Genomic DNA, 22,043 nt, shown 5'->3' on the forward strand with positions numbered 1-22,043 from the left:
TGCTGCATTGACGGTGCTCTGACTTGCTGTGTCAGCATGGCTTGATGGCTCGGCTTCGGCTCTCGGGAGAGAGGAGCTCCGCATGGAAACCGGAGGGAGTTTGCTCGCTCCTGGCACTAACGCTGTCATCTTTGTGCTGAGCATGCTGAGTTACGCTGGACACTCGGTAGCAGAAGGCTTCTCCTGAATAGGCCAAAGCAAATTTATGTAGATAGTTCTCTCTCACGTCTAATTTTGTAGCTTCAGCAAGGTTAGCAAGTAGCTGGCAAATCGGCTGCGAGTGAAGCGCATGCAGTGGTGTGCGCTTCTGACTGCCGACGCCTTTCAGCTGGCGGTTTGGTTTTTTACACTTAGTGCTCTGCAGGTTGGTGTGAGTGTCACTGGGTGGTGAGAACAAGTAGGATGGATGGCCTCTCTTTCAAAAATAAAAATCCTACGCCGCTGATGAACGCAGTGGCAAACAATTTACTGCTCAAGGTAAAATTAGCGTTAAATGCTGCTTGTTGCTGATTGGCAAATGTGAGTTGTCGATGCCTTGTCACGGAGGTTTTTCCAGAACTAGTTTGTGGTGTGTTCTGCTTCACTGCTCGCTTAAACTGTGGGAGCATTTGTGATGTGCACGGGGACAGGGGAGAGAACAAAGAGCATGCTCTGATGTGCATGGGAAGATGCATGTAAATATGTTTTTTAATAACTTCACTCAATTGAAGGGGGCCAAGTGCAGCTCAGACTTGCAGAAAAGGGAGCTGCTGTGAGCATCGGTACAAAGGGTCCCCACGTTATCTGTCCCTGTTCCCTACCTCCGAACGGCGCTGTGCTCCTGCTCTGGCATCGCTGCTGTGTGTCAGACAGAGCTGGGACGTGGGAAGCCGGGAATGTGCGCCCACGGCTGCACGCGAGGCTGCTCCTGGGGACGGCGAGTGCTGGCACGCAGCAGAGGAGCCCCGGGAACGCCGAGGAGCTGCGCCTCTGGCTGAGGAGATAGCGCAGGAATGTGCGCTGGGTGCGCGGGAGGTGATCGCTCCTTTCGGTGCAGCTTGTCCTGCGGAGTGGGACTTCCCCACGGTGCTGGCCTGCGCTTGCACCTTGCTGATCCCCTTGCTAAGAAGGGATTCCTCGAAGCGGTTCAGTGCGTGGACGGCAGCTCCCTTTTCCTCCGTCCTCTAACCCTACAGACAGCTGTGCTGTGCTGAGCACCGAGAGCTAAAGGTGAAACATCCCAGACTGAGCTAAAAGCGAAATGTCCCAGGCAAAATGACTGGCAGGGCTTTGGCAGGCGCTGGAAGTGATGCAGTCGGCATTAAGTGCCCCTTGTCCGTACCTAATGCACATGCAGAGCTGTGCGGGGGATTTGGAGGCCAGAATCCCGAGAACCCTGTACTTAATAATGACTTTTTGCAGAAGGGGAGGAGGGCTGAGCTAACGTGCCCAGACTTCACAGCACTCCCAGGCATCTGGAGTAGGAAAGGCACCAAGCGCGGTGTCTTGAACTGTCCCTCCTCCGCAGAAAAATCAGTACAGAAGAGCCACTTGAACGCGAAGGCAGCCGTCCTCCCGTGCTGGGGAGGATGTGGGCTGAGCAGCCCTCGGCCTGAGCGTGCTTTCACTTGAGCACGGCGCTTGGGTGGCTCCGCGGAGGAGGGAGGAGGAGGAGGAGGGCTGGTTCTGTGCTGCAGCATCGCCAGGTGCTCGGCCGGGTACCGGGGCACTGCAGCATGTGGACGGTGCCGAGTGGGAGCGTAGGGGCTGGTGGTGTTTTGACACATATCCCTCATTTTTCCCCAACCTGCAGCACTCTTTTAACACAGCGTAAAACACGTATTTCTCTGCGTCCAGGCCGTGCTGGCGGTTATGCTGAGCCCTCTGCACTCCGGTAACCGGATCATTGTGCCGGATCATTGTGCCGGATCATCGTGCCTGCGAGCTGACCTTTGTGCCTGCGGGTTGCGTTGGAGCCCGTTTGGGGCAGCGGCGAAGCTGCGGCGGGCGCTGCGTGGTCACTGCTCGCGTGCTGGGCGGTGGCCCCCGAGGTGCCGCAGCGTGTGCTGGGGAGGTGCAGCACGCGGGGCTTTGTGCCCCTGCGGGAGGGCCAGGCCCCTGCCCGTAGGGCTGACCGCGCGAGGTGGGGTCGGTGCCAAGCTGGCCCTTGCTGCCCAGTTCCATCGCTCCGTCCTTGTGAGGATGTGGTGGTGCCCTCTGACGGCTGCCGCTGCGCCACCGGGCTGCCTCCCGCCCGCTGCTGGGGGCTGAGCGGGGCTGCCGGCTGCTTTACACCTCCTGCAGCGCTGCGCCGCAGGAGCCGCCGTGGGAGGGACCGGTTCATTCCCCGGGAAATCGATAGAGCCTTTACTATTTCTGCTGAAGAACTGAGTATTTCTATTTAAGGAGCAGGCACCGCAGTGACGGCGCTGCGCGAGGCACGGCTCCTTTGTTACACCTCATCGGGTGAGGGCTGTCTGGTCCCGGTGGTCCTTTTGTGAAAGCCAGAAGGGAGCAACGGGCCTTTATTCCATTAATTAAAAAAAAAAAAAAGCAAACTCCCTTCTTTGCCCCCTTCCCTTCTCTCCCGTTACGTTCCGATAGCCTTATAAAGGTGAGTGGATCCCAAACGAGCGCCCGGTGCTTTGGGACACGATGCTGGGTGGGCATCAAAACGTTGATCCCCTCGACGTTAATCCCCCCGGCTGGTTTGTAACGTGGCCGGGGACGAGCTTCCCGGCGTGGCGAGGTGGCTCCGGGCAGGTTGGCGTGAGCGAGGGCATGGGGCAAGGCCCCGTGCTGTGGGGGAAACTGGCGTCTGCTGGGGCCGTGTGCTCCCGCCTCGGGCCCAGCTGGGAAGTTGAGGCAGTTGGAGTAAGCCAGCGATTCCTTCCCCAGCCTTCTCTCCTCCCTCCGCTTCCTGTTCCTCGCTCTGCCTTGTTTGCTCAAGCCTGGAAGGGGGAGGGCATGGGGGAAGTTAATCATTAACTGCGATGTCTTCTGCTTAACTCCTTCGCAGCCTGGGGCGCGGGGCTTCTGGCAGCTCCAGACCCCTCTTCTGCAGGCTTGGCGGAGTGAAAAGCTCCGTTTAGCTGAACTCCTCTGTGCCGTCAGGAGAAAGCAGTGCGTTTCTTGGGGTTCTGTCCAGTGGCCTCACTCGGCAGAGGTGCCGGCCCGAGGAGGCGAATTTTGCGGTGAGATGGTTACGTCCGTCCGCCCCGCAGCGAGGGCTGGGGCTGGAGGGTGGCAACGAGATTTGGGGTCCCCCTTGCAGGGCTGGAGGAGCCGTCCGCCCTCACGGGATTTTTACTTCCTGGTGGAGTTTGATTTGCCTCTGCCATTGGCGGGGAGCAGCACAAACCCCACCTTCCCGGGTAGCCCTGCTCTGGAGCTGTGTGCACCAAACCTCCCGTCGCAGGACCTGCCCGCTCCAAGGAATCGCGGCTCCTCGGTCCCCGCGAGGTATGTGCCTTCCCCTGGGGAGTCCACCAGCCCCTCTTTCTCTTAAAAAGAACCCTAAACTTATTTTTCCCCGGCTGCAGCAAGCTTGTATCCCGTCAGAGAATCCAATTCTGGGGTATTTTGGTCCCCGTAGGAGGATGCCCGTGGCTTAAATGCTTTGGAGCGTCTTTCTGGCTAAACGACTGGTGCACAGAGTTAATTTAACGCAGGATTTAATTTGCTGCTGGCTGCATTATGTTCTCTGAGGGCAGGACTGCTGCTTTTCTCTCTTTTCCCTTTTATGACGCTTCGGTTGGTGGAAGAGGGTGAGCGTAAAAGCAGCACCTTCCTCATCGTGTAACGCGATAACGCCGTCCTCCATTTGACCCTCGAGCGTGTTTTCTGAAGGGCTGCCCAGTGCCTTGGCTGCTGTGGGCTGCCCTGCTCGGAAGGGGCTTGGAGCTGGCAGGTGCCTGCCGTTAGGGCCAGCGTGCCCTGCAGCTCGTCGGGTGCCTCCAGATCCCTGCAGCCCCCCGTGACCCTGGCTGGGCCCCCAGCCGTGGCCCTCAGCCCCAAAACCTGAGTGTCGAGGCGCCTGTTGTGCACGGGAGGAGGAAGGCAGGTCCCGCTCACCTGAAGGGCTTGAAGGCAGCGGGGTCTGGCACCGAGTAGAGGGAGGTTTGGTGCCAGTAAGGGAGCTTCCAGGGGCTTCTCCTCCCAAAAGTTTCCCAAAGTTTTCTTCCTGGCGTCTGGCTGCATCGCACATCTCCCACGGGTGCCGCCAGCTGTGTCCTGATGCTCTTGTCCCGGAGGGCACCCATGTCCCTAGCGGGCCGGCTCCTCTCTAAGCAGCCCTGCAGAGGTGTGCCCCTGCCTGCGGGCACCCGGCCAGCCGGGCTTTCTGCCGAAAACGTGCACGGTGCAGGCCTGCAGTCGCTCGCTGGAGTTTCCCCGCGGGGTGGCTCACAGGGCGGACGCCCCACGAGCTGGGATTTGCTGTGAGGGGCATGCAACGGGCGAAGGAGAGTGTGGGGGGAGAAACCCAGAGAGGTGGGTTGTCTCGTCCCGTCGGCGAGGGGGGAGTGTTTTCCCTGCTCTGAGGTTTCCGAGAGGTGCTAACCTTGTGACGTGGGTTCCTCTGCCTGGCACCAGCGCCGGTGTTTCTAGCGGATGGAAGGTTTTTTTCTTCTCTTCAGGAATTTGCGAGCAGGCTCCACCCAGCAAGCCGAGAATTGTTTCCAGGAGAAGAAACTGCGTTTACCTGGCAGGCTCTGGAAACCAGTTAACTGTTTGTGTGATGTACCGAGGGGGATTTTTGTTAGGAAAGCCGAAGAACGTAGTCCTGCTGCCGCGCTGATGGGCTAACTTGAAAGTTGCATGCTTCTTGCAGTGCCCGAAACTCTGGAGAAAACCCCTCCCGAGATCTTGTTTCCTGCAGAAAGCAGCGCCTGCGGCCACGTGAAATGACTCGGTGATGATGTGGGGCCTGTAATTAGCCTGTGTCAATATCCTGTTGCGGGTCAATCTCTAGGCAGGTTCCTCCTAGGCTGCTCTTCTGCAGGGCGCGGAGAGACTGCGGGTCCTTCGTGCTGGGTGGCTTCCCAGTTAAGACAAAAATCTGAGGCTGACTGAGTTTTTTCTGGTTGCTCTGTTACCCCTTGGTGTTTTTCTTTGTACCAGAAGCCCTGAGCTGTGGCAGTGTTTCACAGTGCCTTTAATAGCTCACCCTAGATGAAAACTCTTCCCAGAGACCTTCTGATGTGGACATCCTGAATAACGAGGCGAAAGAGAAAAAGCTGTTGTCCAGGATTTTCACTTTTTTTTTTTCTTCCTTCCTGCAGACGCCTTACTGGCAGACCTGGAATCCACCACTTCGCATATCTCCAAGCGGCCAGTGTTTCTAACGGAGGAAACGCCGTACTCCTATCCAACTGGAAACCACACGTACCAGGAGATCGCTGTGCCGCCTCCAGTGCCCCCGCCGCCTTCCAGCGAGGCCCTAAATGGCACTGTGATCGACCCCTTGGACCAGTGGCAGCCCAACGTATCCAGATACGTCCACCAGCAAGTAAGTGAGCACGTGCCCATGGAGATGGGGAAGGTGCCTGCTTGTTTGCTTGCTGCAGTCCCCTCAAGGACGCAGATGAGGGAAGGAATAGCGAGACGTGAGGATGAGGTTGGATAAGCACAGAGTGGGGAAATGGGGGGAGGTGGAGGTTTTTAATAGAGCTAACCAGTCGGAACAAATGGCGAAGAAGAGCTCAAAACCCGTTGTCGTTTCAGCAGTGGTAGCGTGGTGACATTAGTGTTAGTCATCCGTCTTGCAGACTGGGGGTTTCCAGCGCAGATCTGCAACTTGTAGGCAAGTCCGAGGCAAGTGGGGAGCGGTTGTCCCCGGTGTAGCTCCTCTCCTGGAGGCTGGCTTGGCTGCCTAACAGACAATTGTTGTGCTGCTGGGCTTTCTCCTGTGGTGTGTGGGGTTGCGGCGCAGTGTGTGTACTTGTGTGGCGTTCTCTGTTTCTAACGCAAATCTCATTTCCGCAGCCTCAGTCCCAGTCGCCTATATACAGCTCTAGTGCCAAAAGCTCCAGTGCCTCTGTTCCTAGGGACGGGCTCAGCTCTCCTTCTCCTCGTGCCAGTGAAGAGGAACACGTCTACAGGTATCTTGTCCCTGTTAAGAGAGAAGCCTGACTCACAGCTCAAGCTGCCTTCTGTAACTGGAAACAAACGCTCTGCTCCTTGTATATGTTCTGTTGCCCAGTGTTGTGTTTTGTTACCTTGTTTGTAAGGGGCTACGTTACCTTTCGTACCTGCTTCAAGGGTTAATGTGGGCCTTTAGTTAGCTCAGCTGTAGGAGAGGTTAAGGATCCATCAGACAGGACTGGATCTGGATTGGGTTGAAGGATACAATCCAGGGACAAGTGCCAAATCCAGCCCCAAAAGTTCTTGAGGAGGTGGGTGGCCTTTGAGTCAGTTGCCTCAGGGAACTCGGTTACCCGTCACCTGGCAGGATGCATGATAATTTGAATTTTCATGTAAATTTACATTTTCTAACAGTGGCTTTAGAGCTTCCCTGTCACTACTACCGACTACTTACTGTTTTATACTCACAAAGACAGCTCAGAGGTTGGCGGGGCAGCCTCTATGGTAGGCCTGCATGTTCCGCTGACACGGGGCTGAGAGAGGAAGAGGCAGTCAGAACTTCATCTCTGCCGGCCCCATGCAACGCGCTCTGTCCCCGGTGCCTTTTTACGGTGGTGTTTCACTGGTGTCATGCTCTAACCACGCCTAGCTCTGCCTACTGAGCAGAAAGTTGCTTACAACCAGAGCTGCTTTTGGATAGAACCAGGGATGGCCCAACAGCGGCAGTAACTGCAGTTTTTCAGAGGGCTGCATGCAATTAGTACAAAACGAAGATAATTAGGGCCCTGAATCCTCCTGTAAAAGGGCCTGGCATGGCCTGGTTCTGGTCTGAATTGCGGCTTGTGTGCTTGGGCCAGGATGAAGTATGCCCTCCTCAGACGGCATTTGTGGACTTTGTTTTCAGTCTGAAGAGAGATAAGAACTGCCTTTATGGAATTTCATAATTGTCGCTGGTGCAGTAGGTGTCAGAGTGATAAAGCCTGTCTTGTATTAACTTTGAGCAGAATCTGGGAGTGTGCAGGAAACAGAAATTCCCTTTTTGGATTTGGAAAGCATCTTTTTGATGCAATAAGAACCTCTAGAGCATTACGAGTTATTTGTCCATTTGTAAAACTAGGAGAAAAGTATTTCCCTGCCATTGACCATGGGAAGACTGTTATTACAGTGTAGTTACTGTAAAAAACACTGCGTGAGTCCTCAGTTTTGCTTTGAAACAGCTTGCAATTGTGCGTAGCTAAGTGGGATCACCCGTACAGGATAAGCAGTAATTACAGCTGGTGCTTTATATATGCTCGTGTGTAGGTAAACTTTAAAGGCCCATGTTTAATGTGGTGGAAAATGCTTTCAAATTACTTCCTTATAAATTGGTTACAATTCCCCAGATTAAAGGTTTGAGCACTTAAAAAGAGAGCTTGTGTGCTGTAAAAGGTTGCCACGTAACCTGCCGCTTTTGGCTTTTTGTTGCTAGCTTGAGATTTGTACTTTGCCTCTTCTCCAGTCTGTGCTGGCCCTGCATCCCCTTGTTTCAGAGGAGTTATTTGCTGCTTGCTGTGATGTCAGCAGAAACAAGTAATTTTCCCGTATGCCAGCTAATGGTTCTGCTGCTGTTCTGTGCATCTTGGATCTGCAGACAGTTAACTCTTTGCTACAGGGCTGTGCAGCACACGGTCCTGAAAATCCAAGCCCCTGTCTATCAATGTTATTTCTTTGTAACGGACAAATGAAGATGTGGCTGAGCAAACTGAAGCTGTGGCTAAGCAGCAGCTCTGTTGATAGTCACTTCACAAAGCACACATCTTTCCCCACAGATCTAAAAGCCCCAGTTTGAAAATAATACAGTTCATGTGTAAACTCTACCAACCTAATACAGATTTCCCTCCATTCTTCTGCTGTATCTTGAAGTAGAAGTTTTGTGCTTCCCTTTTAGTTTCCCAAACAAGCAGAAGTCTGCAGAACCATCTCCCACGATGACCAGCACCTCTCTGGGCAGCAACCTCTCAGAACTGGACAGGCTTCTCCTGGAACTGAATGCTGTTCAACATAACCCACCAAGTGGCTTCCCAGCAGGTGAGGAGTAGCAAGACGTTTGGTATTAGTAGATAGTTTGCTTCCCAAAGTAATTGTCTTTCTCCTTCCAACATCCCTTCTGAGGGAGATGCCCCAGCCCCGATCAAAGACTCATTTAGCATGGATGGGACCTTTTGAGGTCCAGCACCATACTCAAACTCGGGCCAATTTTAAAATCGGCTCTAACTGCACAGTTTCAAAGTTAGATTATGCTGCTCAAGTCCTTGTGCATTTAAGTTCTGAACATCCTCAAAGATGGAAATTCTGCAAGGTTTCCAGGCAGCTCATTGCTCCTGCCTCTGATCTGCATGTGTGTATGGACCTATGCGTCTGAAGTACTCTTTTCTGCTCCTCCCTTCTAAAGACGAGGCCAGCAGAAGCCCATCACTGCCCGGCGTGACTGGACCTCACTATGTCATCCCAGAGAGCAGCAGCTCTGTGGGAGGGAAGGCTGCACCCCCTACAAAAGAAAAACCCAAGCGGAACGGCGGGCGTGGGATCGAGGACGTGCGTCCCAGTGTGGAGAGCCTGCTGGATGAGCTGGAGAGCTCGGTGCCAAGTCCAGTGTAAGTGGTGTTTTGGGGACTGCTGGCTTCCCTGGGGCTGGACGGGCTCTTGTGGGAGTAGTGAGGCAGGGGAGGGACAGATGCTGTGGGGCAGTGACGGACAGAAGATGGGATTTGTCTGAAGGGTGGGAAATTCGACAGGCACGTGAGGATGCTGGTGCTCTTCTATCTACTGCATCTCTTCCTGGATGGAAAAAATAACATGTCATGTCACTAGCAGCATGTTGAACTTGGATGTATAGCTGGTCACAAATACCCAAATGTCTGGTGAAAGAAATGTTTGGTTGTAGTCCGTGCCTTCATGGCTGAGGTGTATGTGTGTCTACACTTGTGTTAGACGTGGCGGAGAGAGGAGACCTGTTTCGTGTGGAGGTTGGATGTGGGGGGAGGGCTGGCCAGGGTGGGCTGATGAAACTTGCTGTGCTGTGCTTGTTTTGGGGGGACAGTGGGACTTTCAGTCTAGGAGGGCTCCCCTGTGCCTAAATGCATTCTGTTTTTCTTGTCAGCCCCGCAATCACTGTGAGCCAAGGTGAGGTGAGCAGCCCCCAGCGCGTCACTGCCAGCCAACAGCAGACCCGTATATCTGCTTCTTCAGCTACACGAGAACTGGATGAGCTGATGGCCTCCCTCTCCGACTTTAAGGTGCCCTATCTTCACAACTTATGCTTCATCTTGTCCCCCCCCATGTCCAGACTCTCTTGCCTGTTGGCCGCGTCTGCTGACCTTATTTGGTCTCCCAAATGGCCTCTTTACCTCTCATCCTTACTGGGAGAAAGTTCCTCTGGGGGTATTTGCACTTTGTGTGCTGCTGTAGGTTCATGACTTCTATAAATTCTCATCACTGGCATGGGTAAGGCAGTTCTGGGGTCTGTTTTTCCTTCCATCCTGCAGTTCGTCTGTGTTTGGCAAAGATAATGAGCTCAGTTACTGCTCAGGGCAGGGTGAATTATTTTGCTGTGCTGCAACTTAACAAGAAGTAGGGGAGCATGGGACACCATCTGCTTATTGACAGAGACCAGGCTCTCCTGTTCTATGGGATGGCCCCCTCTGGAATGCATTTTTACCCTGATGTGCTTTCCCTGAGGAGGGTGTGTTAGGGGCTTAAAGGCGTGTGGTATGAACACCAAAGCCCTTGCATCAAACAGCTGGAGGCTTCAAAGGTTCCCATCTTAAAACAATATCGCTTGTTCAGCTCAAAGTAGGGTTAAAGACTGAGCTTCTTGGGGAGTGCAGGATGGCAAACAGTATTCAGAATCGTGTTTACAAGTCAACCAATTGTATTGCAAAGGAACCGCTACCGGTGCTTCAGTCGTGAGTGGCACGTAGAAAATCCCGTAATAGGAGAAGCAGGGGAGTAACTTGCCCGTGGTCTTCTTGATACATGAAGTTTTTGGCATATGTCCTTGGATGACTTATAAACGCAGAGATTTCTTATTCGTAGAGGTATGCTATTGTTCTGACACTAGGTGATGAACTGTGGAGTTTGTTTTCATGCTATTTCGTTTACCCACGATCATAGCAAAAATGTGCTTGCTTTCTACTTTCAGCTGGTTTGCTTAGAGCCTTACTGAATTACTTGAATTTATTCTGAGGTGGAGAAGCAAATATCTAACATATTCTGTATGTTGTCATTATTGGGTGTGCCTTTCTTACATGTACGTGTAAGTTTGCTTTGTAATCCTAAGCAAGTCCCTAACTCACAGGGCAGAATCTGCTGATGCTTGGTGTTTCTTGCCTGTGCTGAACTCCATCTCCTCCTACCGTGAGTTTAGGTTTGAGGCAGACAGAGCTGAGCAACACTTTGTGAGAAGTAAACAGGACAGTCACACACAGCTTTGCTGTGGTTATTTGTGGTGGTCGTTCTCTCTGTGCCACGTTCGTGTGAGTACTTCCAAAGCGTGCTGTGGATTTCATGGAGATCCCTACAATACCCGGAGTTCTGACCAAGCGTGTGAGCTCAGAACCCAGCAGTGAGCATGCATGCTCCACGGGACTTTACTTGCCCTGTACTTGCTGGGCTTTAATTCAGTCTGTGGTCTGTGACTCATGTACACGATTTTGTGAGAATGAAGGCGTTACTCACTGTTTGCTCTGGACTTACTGTAGTTTGTATGTAGTCAACTGCAAACACTGACACCCTCCTGTTGCTTTTTTCTCCATATTAGGTCCTGGGGTAGAGTGCAGGATAGCCACAGCTATCTGTTCAATCTGTTCGCAAAATGGCACAACTGGGAGGCCGGAGAGTTTCCACCTGTGCTGCTGGCAGCGTACCTTGCCTTGCTCCTTCTACACGCTGTGGGAGTGCCAGGGCCTTGTGCCCCTGCTGTTTTTATCAGGGCTCAGAAACAAGCTGAGGGCGTGGTTGTTGCCACAAGCCTTTTGCTCCTTGGTGAGCTCTTGGCAACTGGGAATACCCTTGCTCAGCATTGACTTTTTTTTTTTTTTGCAAGATACAAAGAGGGGACGTTTCTGAGTGTGGGTGTTCAAATGCTTTGCAGTCTTGGGAAAAGGCCTGAGATTCTTTGTGTAACTCCATTAAAATTGCATGACAGTCTAGCTGCTTTCTGTAATGCTGCCCTCCTTCTTGGCTTAGTTTCTGGTTGGACTTTGAGAACAAACTGAAACGGAGCAAAATTTTAAGATTTGAGCTCTATAAACACAGCATTAGGATTTTTGGAAGGCGTTGAGCTCATCTGTATATAAATATTCTTCCCCTAAAGCACCAACAACATGGTTTCTGTGATCACTTCCCTGTTGTTAATATTGTCCCTGGCTGCTTTTAACAGCTGCTCTCCTTCTTCCTGTTCTCCATGTTGCTTCATTTTCCTTTCAGTCGCCCTTGTTTGTTTTCACCTCCCGTATTTGTGCCAACTAGTGGTTTTAGCTTGTCTGTAAAAATGGACTTGTGGTCTGTTCCAGTGGCAGGATGGAAGGGAGAGAAGTGGAGTCTTTCCTAAAAGTGAAAGATGAAAGGCTGTTGTTCGAGTGCCAGACCTGCGTGGGGCTGCAAGAAATAGGACAGAAAAACCCAGTCCAGTATGCAATTAGCTGGAGCTGGTACAACTGCAAGTTCCAGCAGACGGGGGTGGGAGAGGTGGCAGCACAGATGTTTAATTTCCCTCATACCCGAGGGTAAAAGCTGTTGTAACAGACTGATACATTTTATCATCATTTTTCTCACTTTAATGAGTTGCTCATTCTCTTTGCTTACAGAATCCATTTGATTTTTGGTTATCTAGCTCATCAGCGGCCATGGAGATTACTTAATGCACTTGGTTTTTCAGCCTCTGCCATTCCTGTGTAATACGATGCCTGCTTGCTGCGTGGTGAGGTGCTTGCCTTTAGCTGTGAACTGCTGTGTGTGCAACCTTGCTCTGAATTTGGAGCTAGTATGTTTTTAATAGGCTGGAAATACTTGCTTTTGAGCAAAATGACAGTCTTGCTGTCAAAATGACCGGCTTTAATTTTAGAAAGTCTAGAAACCGAGTAAATATGAACCTTAGCATGAAAACTGGTTGCTTTTATGGGTACATCTGGGGGGTATAAATACAGGGAGGAGGGCAATATTGGCAAACTTGTTATTTTAACTGAGGAATGTACTTGCTGGTTCTTCTCATCTGGCCGTGCTCCTGAAATGAGGAGCAACCTGTGATGACTTGTGGTCCCCTACCACGTTCCAAGTGGTCTCCCTGTAGTGCTACTGCTGTGACTTCACAGATTTGTGCGCTTGCCATCTCCTGACCCCTTGGGATGGTAGCTGCTTAGGCCAGCTGAAGGGATACGTCTTTTCCACCTTCTGGCAGATTTTGTGCATGTTCTGGTTAATTTTAGCCTTCAATTCATGGCAAGTGTCCCAGAAAGGTAAGTAAAGACTGAGATAGTGTGCACGGGCTTAGAAAGTTGTGTGCCCTGCTATGTGAGAACGTGAGCATCTAACTTCTTAAAGCTTCTTTGGAAAGCATGGCGAAGAATCAGAGCAGCTCTTGATAGCTGTCGGATGTGGGAATCCTTAGGCTAGGTTTTTAAAACTGGCAGGACAGCGTTGGCCTGAAGTTGGCCTGGCTAACCCGCTGTTCTGATTGCCTTTCTTTAAGGAAAGGGAGAAATGCCAACTTGTCTCCTAGAGCTCAGCCAGGAGTCACTGGAAACAGGGAAAGGAGGATCCATGATCTTTTTTTTTTAAACACCCTCTAGTCAAGGAGAACCAAAAACTTGGTATCAGTCACTCTTGTTAGAGTGTATTTTGGATTAAAATTAATACTGATTTTGTTACAATGTAAATGTGGAGATGGCTAGATTAGCCTGTTCCCCTTAGGCCACAATCAAAGCAGAGTTTACAAGGGCATAGAGCGACTGCCAGGCTTGTTGAGATTCAGCGTGTGTCACGTCCAAGGTGAGATTAATGATGTGGGAAGAACAAAGCCCATGTCATCTGTTCTTGCTGTGCTTGCCCCGAAGCTTTGTTTTCATTGCCGTGAACGTAACCAACTGCAGCACGCTGTTAGTGTATCAAGAAGAAGAATGTCAGGGTTTGTTCTGTTCATTGATTGCTTTTTTCAGCTTCCAAATGTAAAATCTACATGGCTGGCTGTGAGTAAGTTGCTAATGTGACCTTTACTCACAGTCCAGACATTCCCGGGTTTGTTGCTGGCTTCCCGGCAGCTGTCGCGTGCCCCTGTCGCAGCTGTAGGTGAACACGAGGTGTTGCTTAGGAGGGCAGCATAGAAAAAGGATCTTGATGGCTGTAGAGCTTCGTATCCTGTGATCTCATGCAAAGATCAGCACGCTGTCACGTTAGTTCTGCTCTTTGATATTTCGTTCTCTGATGTAAGACCCTGGATCGACATGGCTCTTTGATTTGGAGGTCACAGTTGTTACAATGCTGTATACCATGCTTTTTTTTTTCCCTTTCTTCTGTCTATGTTTTTTTCTCCTTGTTCCTTCTGTCTCCTTTCTTGCAGACTAGTTCCACTATCTCTCTGATTTCTGAGCCCTCCCCAGAACCGGTTCCCAACTCAGCAGACGCAGACTCCAGCGACTCTCATCACAGCTTAACAGTGCTTTCCTCTTCCAAACGCCCTTCTGCGAGTCACAGCGGGGACTTGGCAGCACCAACATCTGCCCCCTCAGCAGTCCTCCGCGTTGGGGAAGGCAGTCACGTTGTAGCTCTGCCTGCTTCAGGGCATTCTGCTGCTCCTCCACACATGCCTTCTTTGCCACAAATGGTCCCCGTGCCCCCTCCGCGCGTCTCTTCTGCTGCTCGTGGGGAGCAGTTGACCTCCGCAGGCTTGGTTAGGCTGAGCAGAAAGCCTGACTCTTCTAGGAAGGCTTCCCAGGCCGTGCCAGCTTCCAGCACGGAGCTTCTGTGTAGGTCTGCTGAGGTGGAGGCACAAGGCCTGGAGTTGACAAAAGTGAGCGAGAAAAAGGAGCAGAGAACAGACCCCAAAATCTCAAGTGTCCCAATTTCAAATACTGGAATAAATGGTCAAGGGAACGGGCAGATAGCTAAAGAGCCGGGCCAGCAGGGAGCATTCAGGGATAATTCAGCCCTTCCTTCTCAGGGCAGAAGTGTGGAAACAGCTTTAGATGAGCTCTGGGCTCTGGAGCTGGCTGAGCATCTGCCAGACGTACACGCAAAGCATGAGAAGGTTTTGAGTCCTGTGTGTGAACCTTCTGTCACGGCCCTGGATCAGCAGGATGTCTTTCCAGACACTAAAAAACAGTTGGGATTCGTTGTGGAGCAAGGACAGGAGCTAAAAGCTGAAGTACCACGTGAAATGCAAGTAGATGTCTGTCCTGATCTGGGCCAGAAGAGGCAGAGCAGAGGGAGAGCTCCTAGGAAGGCAGGTGCTGCTAACATGACCAAAGCCAGAGGAGAGCAGGAAAACGAGCAGTTCACAAGCTCTGCAGTTGCTCCCCAACCTCCTGAAAACATTTGGAAAGCTGAATGGGATCAGCTGCACGTCTCCAAACCACCCATTGAGAGGATCTCTGCGTCAGGCCAGGCAGGCACCGCACGAATGCGGGAGCAGGATGAGTCCAGGCGTGACCTGACAGCTCACTAACGTTTGCGTGTGGTGTGAGAGCGCCTGGGCTCGCCCGCACTAACAGCATGCAGTGCCGAGCAGCGTTACTGACAGCTGCATGTCACGGGCGTGTCGAGTCCCCTGCTCTGTCCTGTGGCCTCCCCTGCGTGGCGGTGAGCAGGACGGAGCATGGCAGGCTGCAGGGGCTGCCCTGTGAAGGGGAGTTTTATTCCCTAACTGGAATAAGGCAAATGGCCTCTGAAAAGCTGAAGGGCTGTTTCATGCCTCCGGAGGATGTTCCCGACTTGGGATGGCAGCTCCTCCACTCTGCTGAGCCTTTTTAGGTCTTCTTGCCAGACCAGTCAGTGTTCCTTCCAGCCCTGGAAGTACGCTTTGTGCACCAGCCATCTCTGACCGAGAGTCTTCTCCCTGTAAAGGGCAGACACAGCAAGGCTGCCGTGTGTCCTTGCGATGCTGAGGTTTCTTTAATGCTCGGCGGGGCAGTCGTGCTGCACCTCCTATCTTGGCTTCCTGCTGGGTAATCTTTCCCTTCCTTTTCTAGATAGTTATTTTTGGCTGCAGTGATGATCCTTACGGGGTTTTTCCTTGCACTGAGTCACTGTTCTGGGCTGTGCCAAAAGGAGTTTTGGCATTTTGGAATAAATGTCATCACTCTTCCTGCTCTGCTCACAGTTGTCACTAATAGCCTGAGTTTGTGCTGTTGCATCTTGAGGCTTGCCCTTACCTTGCTCTTCTCTGCTGATACTGTTACCTTTGTCATTTAGATTAAGTCTTTAATCAAGAGGACAAAAGAGACCTCGAATGTACATCCAATGAATCGGGACCTCTCTCCAAGGCGTAAGCTAGGTCCTGCGATATTTCACAAGTCAGAGTCCCAGGATCACTTGATTGAAGAGCTGCAGGACAGACTGGGCATCGCCAGGCAGCAGGAACAGGAGGAGTGGAAAAGCCAGGATGACTGGCTGGCAGAGGGGGTCGTTATCACTGCCACACCCCAGGGAGAAGAGCAGAATGGTGGACAGCAAGTAGAGAAGGTAGAAAGGAGGGGCATGTCTTGCGAAATTCCAGCATGTCCCTCTGTCCAGCATTGCGTGGAGGTGCAGATTCAGTCTGAGTGTCCTAAGCAAGACAAAATGAAGAACTAGCTCTTTCTGCTCACCCTTGCCTGACCTGAAAAGGGAACTGGCTCTCGGGTCCTAGTTCTCCCTGTTTAAGAATTGGAGTAGTATCTGAGGGCCCCGGTAGTGCTGTCTGTTTGGGTCTGCTGCTGTCGCATATCAAATGTCCACGTGGGGATTATTTGAGAGCCATGCTGAGAGGCCTGGCATGGAGGCAAGCTTTGTTTCCTGCCTCTGCAGGAAGTTCTGGGTGGAAGATGGTGCTCTTCCTCAGAGCGATGCAGAGAAACAAGTTTTCTAGTTCCTTGTCCCTTGCTTTTTTGCTGCCTTTTCCCCTTAGATAAAGAAGGTAAAAAGCAGCAGCCTCTGTTCTTACCCACTTGTGCGTGGCTGTGGCAGTGAGGCTGATGTCCTGTTCGTGCTCGGGTGCGCACCCAAGGAGGTTCAGAAAAGGAAGGGGGAGAGCACTGGGCAGTAAAGACTGGGTTATTGTCTGTGTGCTCCCAGCTCCTGGTGCAGGAGGTGTTCGTTGGTTCCTCTTTGGATTTATTCACTTTTCTTCTTCCTCCGTGTCTTTCTAGGTGGTTTTCCCTCCAGAGTCCCCGCACCCCCCAAGGAGGACGGTCTCTGTTTCAGCCTCTCCCCCGCTCCAGCCTTCCAAAGAAGCTGCAAAGACAGCCCCTGCTAACGCTGCACCCCCTCGTGTCCCTGGCCCCGTACCTCTCCTCCCTCTCCCACCTCAGCCTTCCCACCCACCGTCTACCTCAGCTCCTCGTCCAGTCTCCTCCTCTTCCTTCAGCTTGGCTCCCCAGCCTCTCTTCCAGTGGGAGACTTCTGCCGCTGATTATCATGAGCTTTCTGTTGGGGGCACCCCTCCTTCTGAAGAGCCTGGGCACTCCTCTCCCCAGCCTTGGACCCCTAGCACCAAGACAGTTGTTTCTGTTGGCTGTCAGACTGAAGATGAGGCTTTCTTCCCGCAGATGCAGGCAGGCTTGTCTTTTCTGTTTATTTTCTTTTTCTTTTTAGCAGAATCTTGTCCAGTCTAACCACTGCTCCCAGCCTGGTAGCTCAGTAGATGTTCAGGCAAAGGCTGGTGCTGAACCGGGTGGTAGGAGAGCAGAGCCGTCGGTAATAACAAATCAATCCCAGCTGTGCCTGTCTGGCTCTGCGAAGCGCACGTCTGTGCAGTAATCGCTGCGGTGCGTGTGCTTCCTGCCTGCCCTTTTGCAGCAGGGATCACGTTGGCTTTATTTTCCTCTGAGATGAAAAAGGCGGCTCTGAAACTAAGGCTCAGCTCCCCCTGCCACAGTTGTCCTTGAAGTAGGGAAAGGGATGAAAAAAGACACCAAAATCTCAACCCTTCCTGCGTTGGTCGGTGTGGCCAGCTGCCCACAGTGCGAGTGGGTTTGGGGAGGAGGTCTGGGGAGGAGGTGGTGTGATCGAGGGCTGTGCTCTGCACCCCCTGCCAGGGAAGGGCTGCGGCTCCGGGACGCTGGGAAGTCTTAATTACATGTGAGCGGCGCAGCAGTGTGCCGTGGGGTTTGTACAGGTCTGAGCCGTGAGCAAGCCTCTGCATCGTGACCTGTTGTGCTTTGCAGGTGACCTCTGCTCCTCCCCTCGTCGGCAGTGCCAGTCTGCTGGCTGCTCCAGCACCCCGGGGCCCCCCCAGCCCCGAGAAGGCAGGACCTCCTTTCTCTTTGCATGGCGTGCCCTTCTGGGGGTGCACATGCAGCTCCCGGCGTGGGGAAAGTAGCTTTTTGTAGAGTGTGGCGTGCTGCTTCTCGAGCTCTTAGCTGAATATGAGTGGTGGCGGGTCTCACGGGTGCAGGGTGGGAATTTGAAGGGCCTCTGCTTGACGGATTTGTGTGGTGCTGTGCTGGGCGTCCCCTTAAACAGCAGGCGGAGGAAGCAAGCCTTCCTCAGTGGGGACTCGTCTGTGAGCTGGACCCCCAGGCCAGGTTGATGCTGTGGTGTCCCCAGGTCATTGTGCCTGCACTGGGGTCACCTGTGGCTTCTGGAGCACCCCAGGTGAGGGTGTTGCTCCGCGTTGAATTCATCTCCGATCTCTCCAGGTGGTATTTATCACTGGTCTCTGCGCCTGCCCTGCCTGGTGGCCACAAGCCCCTGGCTAGTGAGGGAGGGAGGATGTGATCCTGCTCTGCCCAGCCCTTTTCCTCCCACTGGGCCGTGCAGGAAGCCCTGGCTTTGCCCCAGGACTCTGGCCTGGTGTTGTGCAGGGCCCTGTGTCTGTCTCCCGGGGAAGTCTCCCTGCGGTGCTGAGCCGCGGGGCAGTCGCCGTAACCGCTGGGCAGCCAGCAGCGGCTGGAGGCGGAGGGCTGCGGGCACTGGGGCTGGGCTCTGCTGCTGGGGGCCGCGGGGGTGGCTGGGAGGGGACAGCTGTGTGTTAGGCTCCACCAGGAAGCTAAGATTAATGTATGGCCTGAGAAATGTTGTACGAACAAGTGGAAAACGGGGTTGGCCGCTGTGTAAACTGGCTGACTGCAAGCGTGAGCAGGACGAGGAGCAGAGCTCCTCCTGGGGCTGGAGGGGGTGCTTCTGCATGTCCTGCCCCCCGGCTGCGATGGCAGCAGGCTGGGGGGGTGTTTGCAGGCACAGATTTTATGTCTGTGTTTAATCTGTCCTCTTAGTAGGAGAAAAAATGCTCCAGACCGACATCTCAGGGAAGGATTTCCTTTGGGTCTCTCTAACCCTGGCAGTAGGTATTGCAGTGCAGTCAGCTGAGATAATCTCTGCCTCGTTATTGCAGTTAGCCTGCAAAGGGGGCTTTGGTGTCCCAAGAGCACCTAAACTTTGTTCCCAAGTTATGAACCTAAGTAAAACTTCTCCCCCTGGCCTTCTTTGGGAAGCCTTTGTGAGCTGCTTGTGCTGTGAGCTCCAGAACCTGCCTCTGAGACAAGTACCGCGATCCCCTTCCCCGATCCCCTTCCCCGGCACCCCGCGTGCGTTTCCAACAACAGACGTGGCAGTGGTTCCTCCGCAGCCTGCTGCCGTGGAGGCACTGCCCTCTCTGTAGGTAAACACCAGGCACCTCCGCCCGTTTCCTTCCTGCTTCCACTTGCTCAGCTTAGGCGTGGGATGAGAGCCACCTGATGGGGCGAGGGAGACTCGGCAAGGAGCGGTGCGGGCGGAGGGAGGGAAGAGCGAAGGTGCTTTGGCTGAAAGGGAGGTGGAGCGAGGAGAGGAGAGGAGAGGGGTCTCTGTCGGAGAGGACGACAGCGAGCAGCAGCGTAGGAGCAGAGAGAGGTCAAGGGGAAGAGGCCCTCGGATGGCGTCTCTGCTTTGTCAGCTGGCCAGGAGCTGATGAGGTGAAGGGAGATTTTTGGCAGAGGCTTACAGAGCGCTGTACCGACTGGTTGGGGTCTGCTAGTAACTTCTGCTCTGTGCAGCGAAGGAAAGGCAGATCCTTAGTTCGCAGCTCAGCTGTTACACATCCCAGGGTCTCTGCATGGGCAGAATTTGTGCGTACTTGATCCTGGCTCTCACCAGCTTCTGTAGCTGTCTCCTAGCAATCTCCTGTCTCTGCAGAAGAGCCGCTGGCAGCGACAGCAGCCCTTTTCCTGGTCAGGGCAGCACCGCTTGCCTTACAGCCTCTGTTTTCTCTTCCCTGCAGTTCATGGCGCAGGGGAAAGCCGGCAGCAGCTCCCCGCCGTCCACAACCCCCAAACCTGGCAGCCAGCTGGACACCATGCTGGGAAGTCTCCAGTCCGACCTGAACAAGCTGGGGGTAGCTACGGTTGCCAAGGGCGTCTGTGGAGCCTGCAAGAAGCCGATCGCTGGGCAGGTGGGTCGAAGGTGCCACCCCGGTGCTGAAGCTTGGGCTGCAGCTGGGCGTAACGGGGAGGGCTTTTTCGTGAGGCTGAAGAGACTGGAGATGCTGGAGAAACTGAAGTACTCTATTTATCCACTGGCTAGGTACGCTGTAAGCTCCTCCAGTGACCTCTACCCTGCCCTTGAGGGACTGCCCTCTCCTGAGATGATAGGTAATTCAGTTTTCATGCTACCCCAGTCCAGGGCTCACTTGAGTAGTAGATCTTGTCATTCTTGCTGACCTCCAGCTGGTAACTTGTCATGTGGTCGAGGGGAGAGCGAGATAGAGTTGTCCTCCATAAGTTCTCTTCCCAACAGGTAGTTACAGCCATGGGGAAGACCTGGCACCCCGAGCACTTCGTCTGCACCCACTGCCAGGAGGAGATCGGCTCACGGAACTTCTTTGAGCGGGATGGGCAGCCCTACTGCGAGAAGGACTATCACAACCTCTTCTCCCCTCGCTGCTACTACTGCAACGGGCCGATCCTCGATGTGAGTTCTGGGGGGTTATGAGCCCTGACACGAGGTGCTGCAGGCCTCGGTGTTTAAAAACTCCACCCATGCGTACTGGGTGAAAGATTTTGTCTGGCGACTTCGATTTTTCCTTTGCACTGGCTCTGAAAGGGAAACAACTTGACCCAGTCCAGTTCTTAATGAACTTAGTTAATGAGATGGGTTAGTCCCTCTTGCCGTCACTGAGGCTGTAATCCCGCAGAACGTGGCTCTGTCGTTCTGGTAACGATTCCCCAGCTCCTGCCTGTTGGTAGCCTGTAGTAAGAGGCACCAGTGTGCTAGTCCTGAGAGCTGGACGGGGCCCTGTGTAAGGGAGGAAGCTGTGTGTAAGATCCTTTTAGGGTAAAAGTGTGCTGTGGGGAAAGCCTGAATGAGCCAGAGTCAGAACTGACTCAGCTCTGTAAAGGACAGTCTATTTTAATGCATGCAGTTGTCAGCACCAACATTAATGTGTTCTTCCACCCAGCGCCCCCTTGTTCACCTCCAAGCTGAACCCATGATTAACATGATTGTACTTTGTTTCTTCTGAACAGAAAGTGGTGACGGCTTTGGACAGAACATGGCACCCTGAACACTTCTTTTGTGCCCAGTGTGGAGCTTTCTTTGGACCTGAAGGTATTACTGGTTTATGCAAGGGGAAAACAATCTCCTCCTCCCTGAGCTGCAGAGAAGTGTGTAAGGCAGAGCTGCTACTAGGGGCCAGCCTGAGAGATGACGGGAACTGCTGAAGGCAGAAGTTCCAAGGGAAATAGCTGTTTATGCACAAAGGATACCACCAGGAATTTTTTCTCTCTCTCTCTCAGTCTCTGGAGAGGAAAAATATGCATGTGCATGTGTGCGCATGGGACAGGAAGGGCAGCAGAATGAGGAACAGCTGCCTGCTGTGCGTGAGGGGACGGGAAGGATGATCCTACCCGCGCTGGTTTCTCCAGAGCTTGGCTGGCCATAGGGTGAAGGTCAGGAGCTGATGCTCTTTGTTCTTCTTTGGCAGGATTTCATGAGAAGGACGGCAAAGCCTACTGCCGCAAGGACTACTTTGACATGTTTGCTCCCAAGTGCGGAGGCTGTGCCCGGGCTATCCTGGAAAACTACATTTCTGCCTTGAACACCCTGTGGCACCCTGAATGTTTTGTCTGTCGGGTAAGAACCCAAGGTCCTTTGGGGCTGCTCTACGACCCCTGTCGTTCCCACCCTGCAGGCCTCTGGTCCCTTATCAAGCAAAAGGCGTCTGTGGGGTCGTGAAGGACAGCCAGATAAAAACATGTCAGCACCAAGCACCTTCTTGTTCTTTTCCCGGTTTACATGAAACTTTCTAGCTGCTTTGCTCTTTCTGTTCCCAGCTGCAGTTATGGGCTTCTGCAGCAGCTCACAGATAAACAGAGACATTTTCTGTGGCCTTTAAACAATTATAAGCTAAGCTTCTCTCTGAGCACTTGCCTCAGCAATCAGATTTTGAGGCTCTTCCTCCCATGCTCCATCTGACAATGTAAACTAATGAGACTGACCTTGTTCAGGCAAGGCAGGGAAGTAGCGGCAGGCTCCATGCGGCAGGCATAATAAACAGGAATACTGCAGATTAAATGCTTGGCGCTCTTTCAAAGTGCCTCGCGAATATTAACTCTTACAGGCCCCAAGAGATGAGCAAATACAAGCCAGGCTTTCCTAGAGTGGGAAAGAAAGGCAGAGACCAGATTCAGCAGCAGAATTGCGAGCTGCGGGTTCGTGGTGTGACTGTGACCCAGCGCGGAGCGTTGAGCCGCTGGTGGCCCTGCATGCTGGATGCTGTGTGCACGCAGGTCCGGCTGCATGTGATCCCGCGTGATCCAGGGATGAGGAAGGTG

General features: G+C 52.9%; 1 protein-coding gene across 3 annotated transcripts in view; it reads left to right on the forward strand.

Moving 5' to 3' along the window:
- Positions 1–22,043, forward strand: part of PXN (paxillin) — a 43,680-nt gene that overhangs the window by 19,139 nt on the left and 2,498 nt on the right. For all 3 annotated transcript variants that reach the window (XM_080559142.1, XM_080559143.1, XM_080559141.1), the window contains exons 2-10: positions 5,262–5,488; positions 5,965–6,080; positions 7,991–8,130; positions 8,495–8,696; positions 9,203–9,338; positions 19,493–19,663; positions 20,008–20,181; positions 20,736–20,817; positions 21,194–21,342. In XM_080559142.1, coding sequence (XP_080415268.1) covers positions 5,262–5,488; positions 5,965–6,080; positions 7,991–8,130; positions 8,495–8,696; positions 9,203–9,338; positions 19,493–19,663; positions 20,008–20,181; positions 20,736–20,817; positions 21,194–21,342 — 1,397 coding nt within the window. The remainder of the gene's footprint in view (positions 1–5,261; positions 5,489–5,964; positions 6,081–7,990; positions 8,131–8,494; positions 8,697–9,202; positions 9,339–19,492; positions 19,664–20,007; positions 20,182–20,735; positions 20,818–21,193; positions 21,343–22,043) is intronic.

Source organism: Anser brachyrhynchus (genome assembly GCF_964034855.1).
Source record: "Anser brachyrhynchus genome assembly, chromosome: 17".
NCBI classification, from domain to species: Eukaryota; Metazoa; Chordata; class Aves; order Anseriformes; family Anatidae; genus Anser; species Anser brachyrhynchus.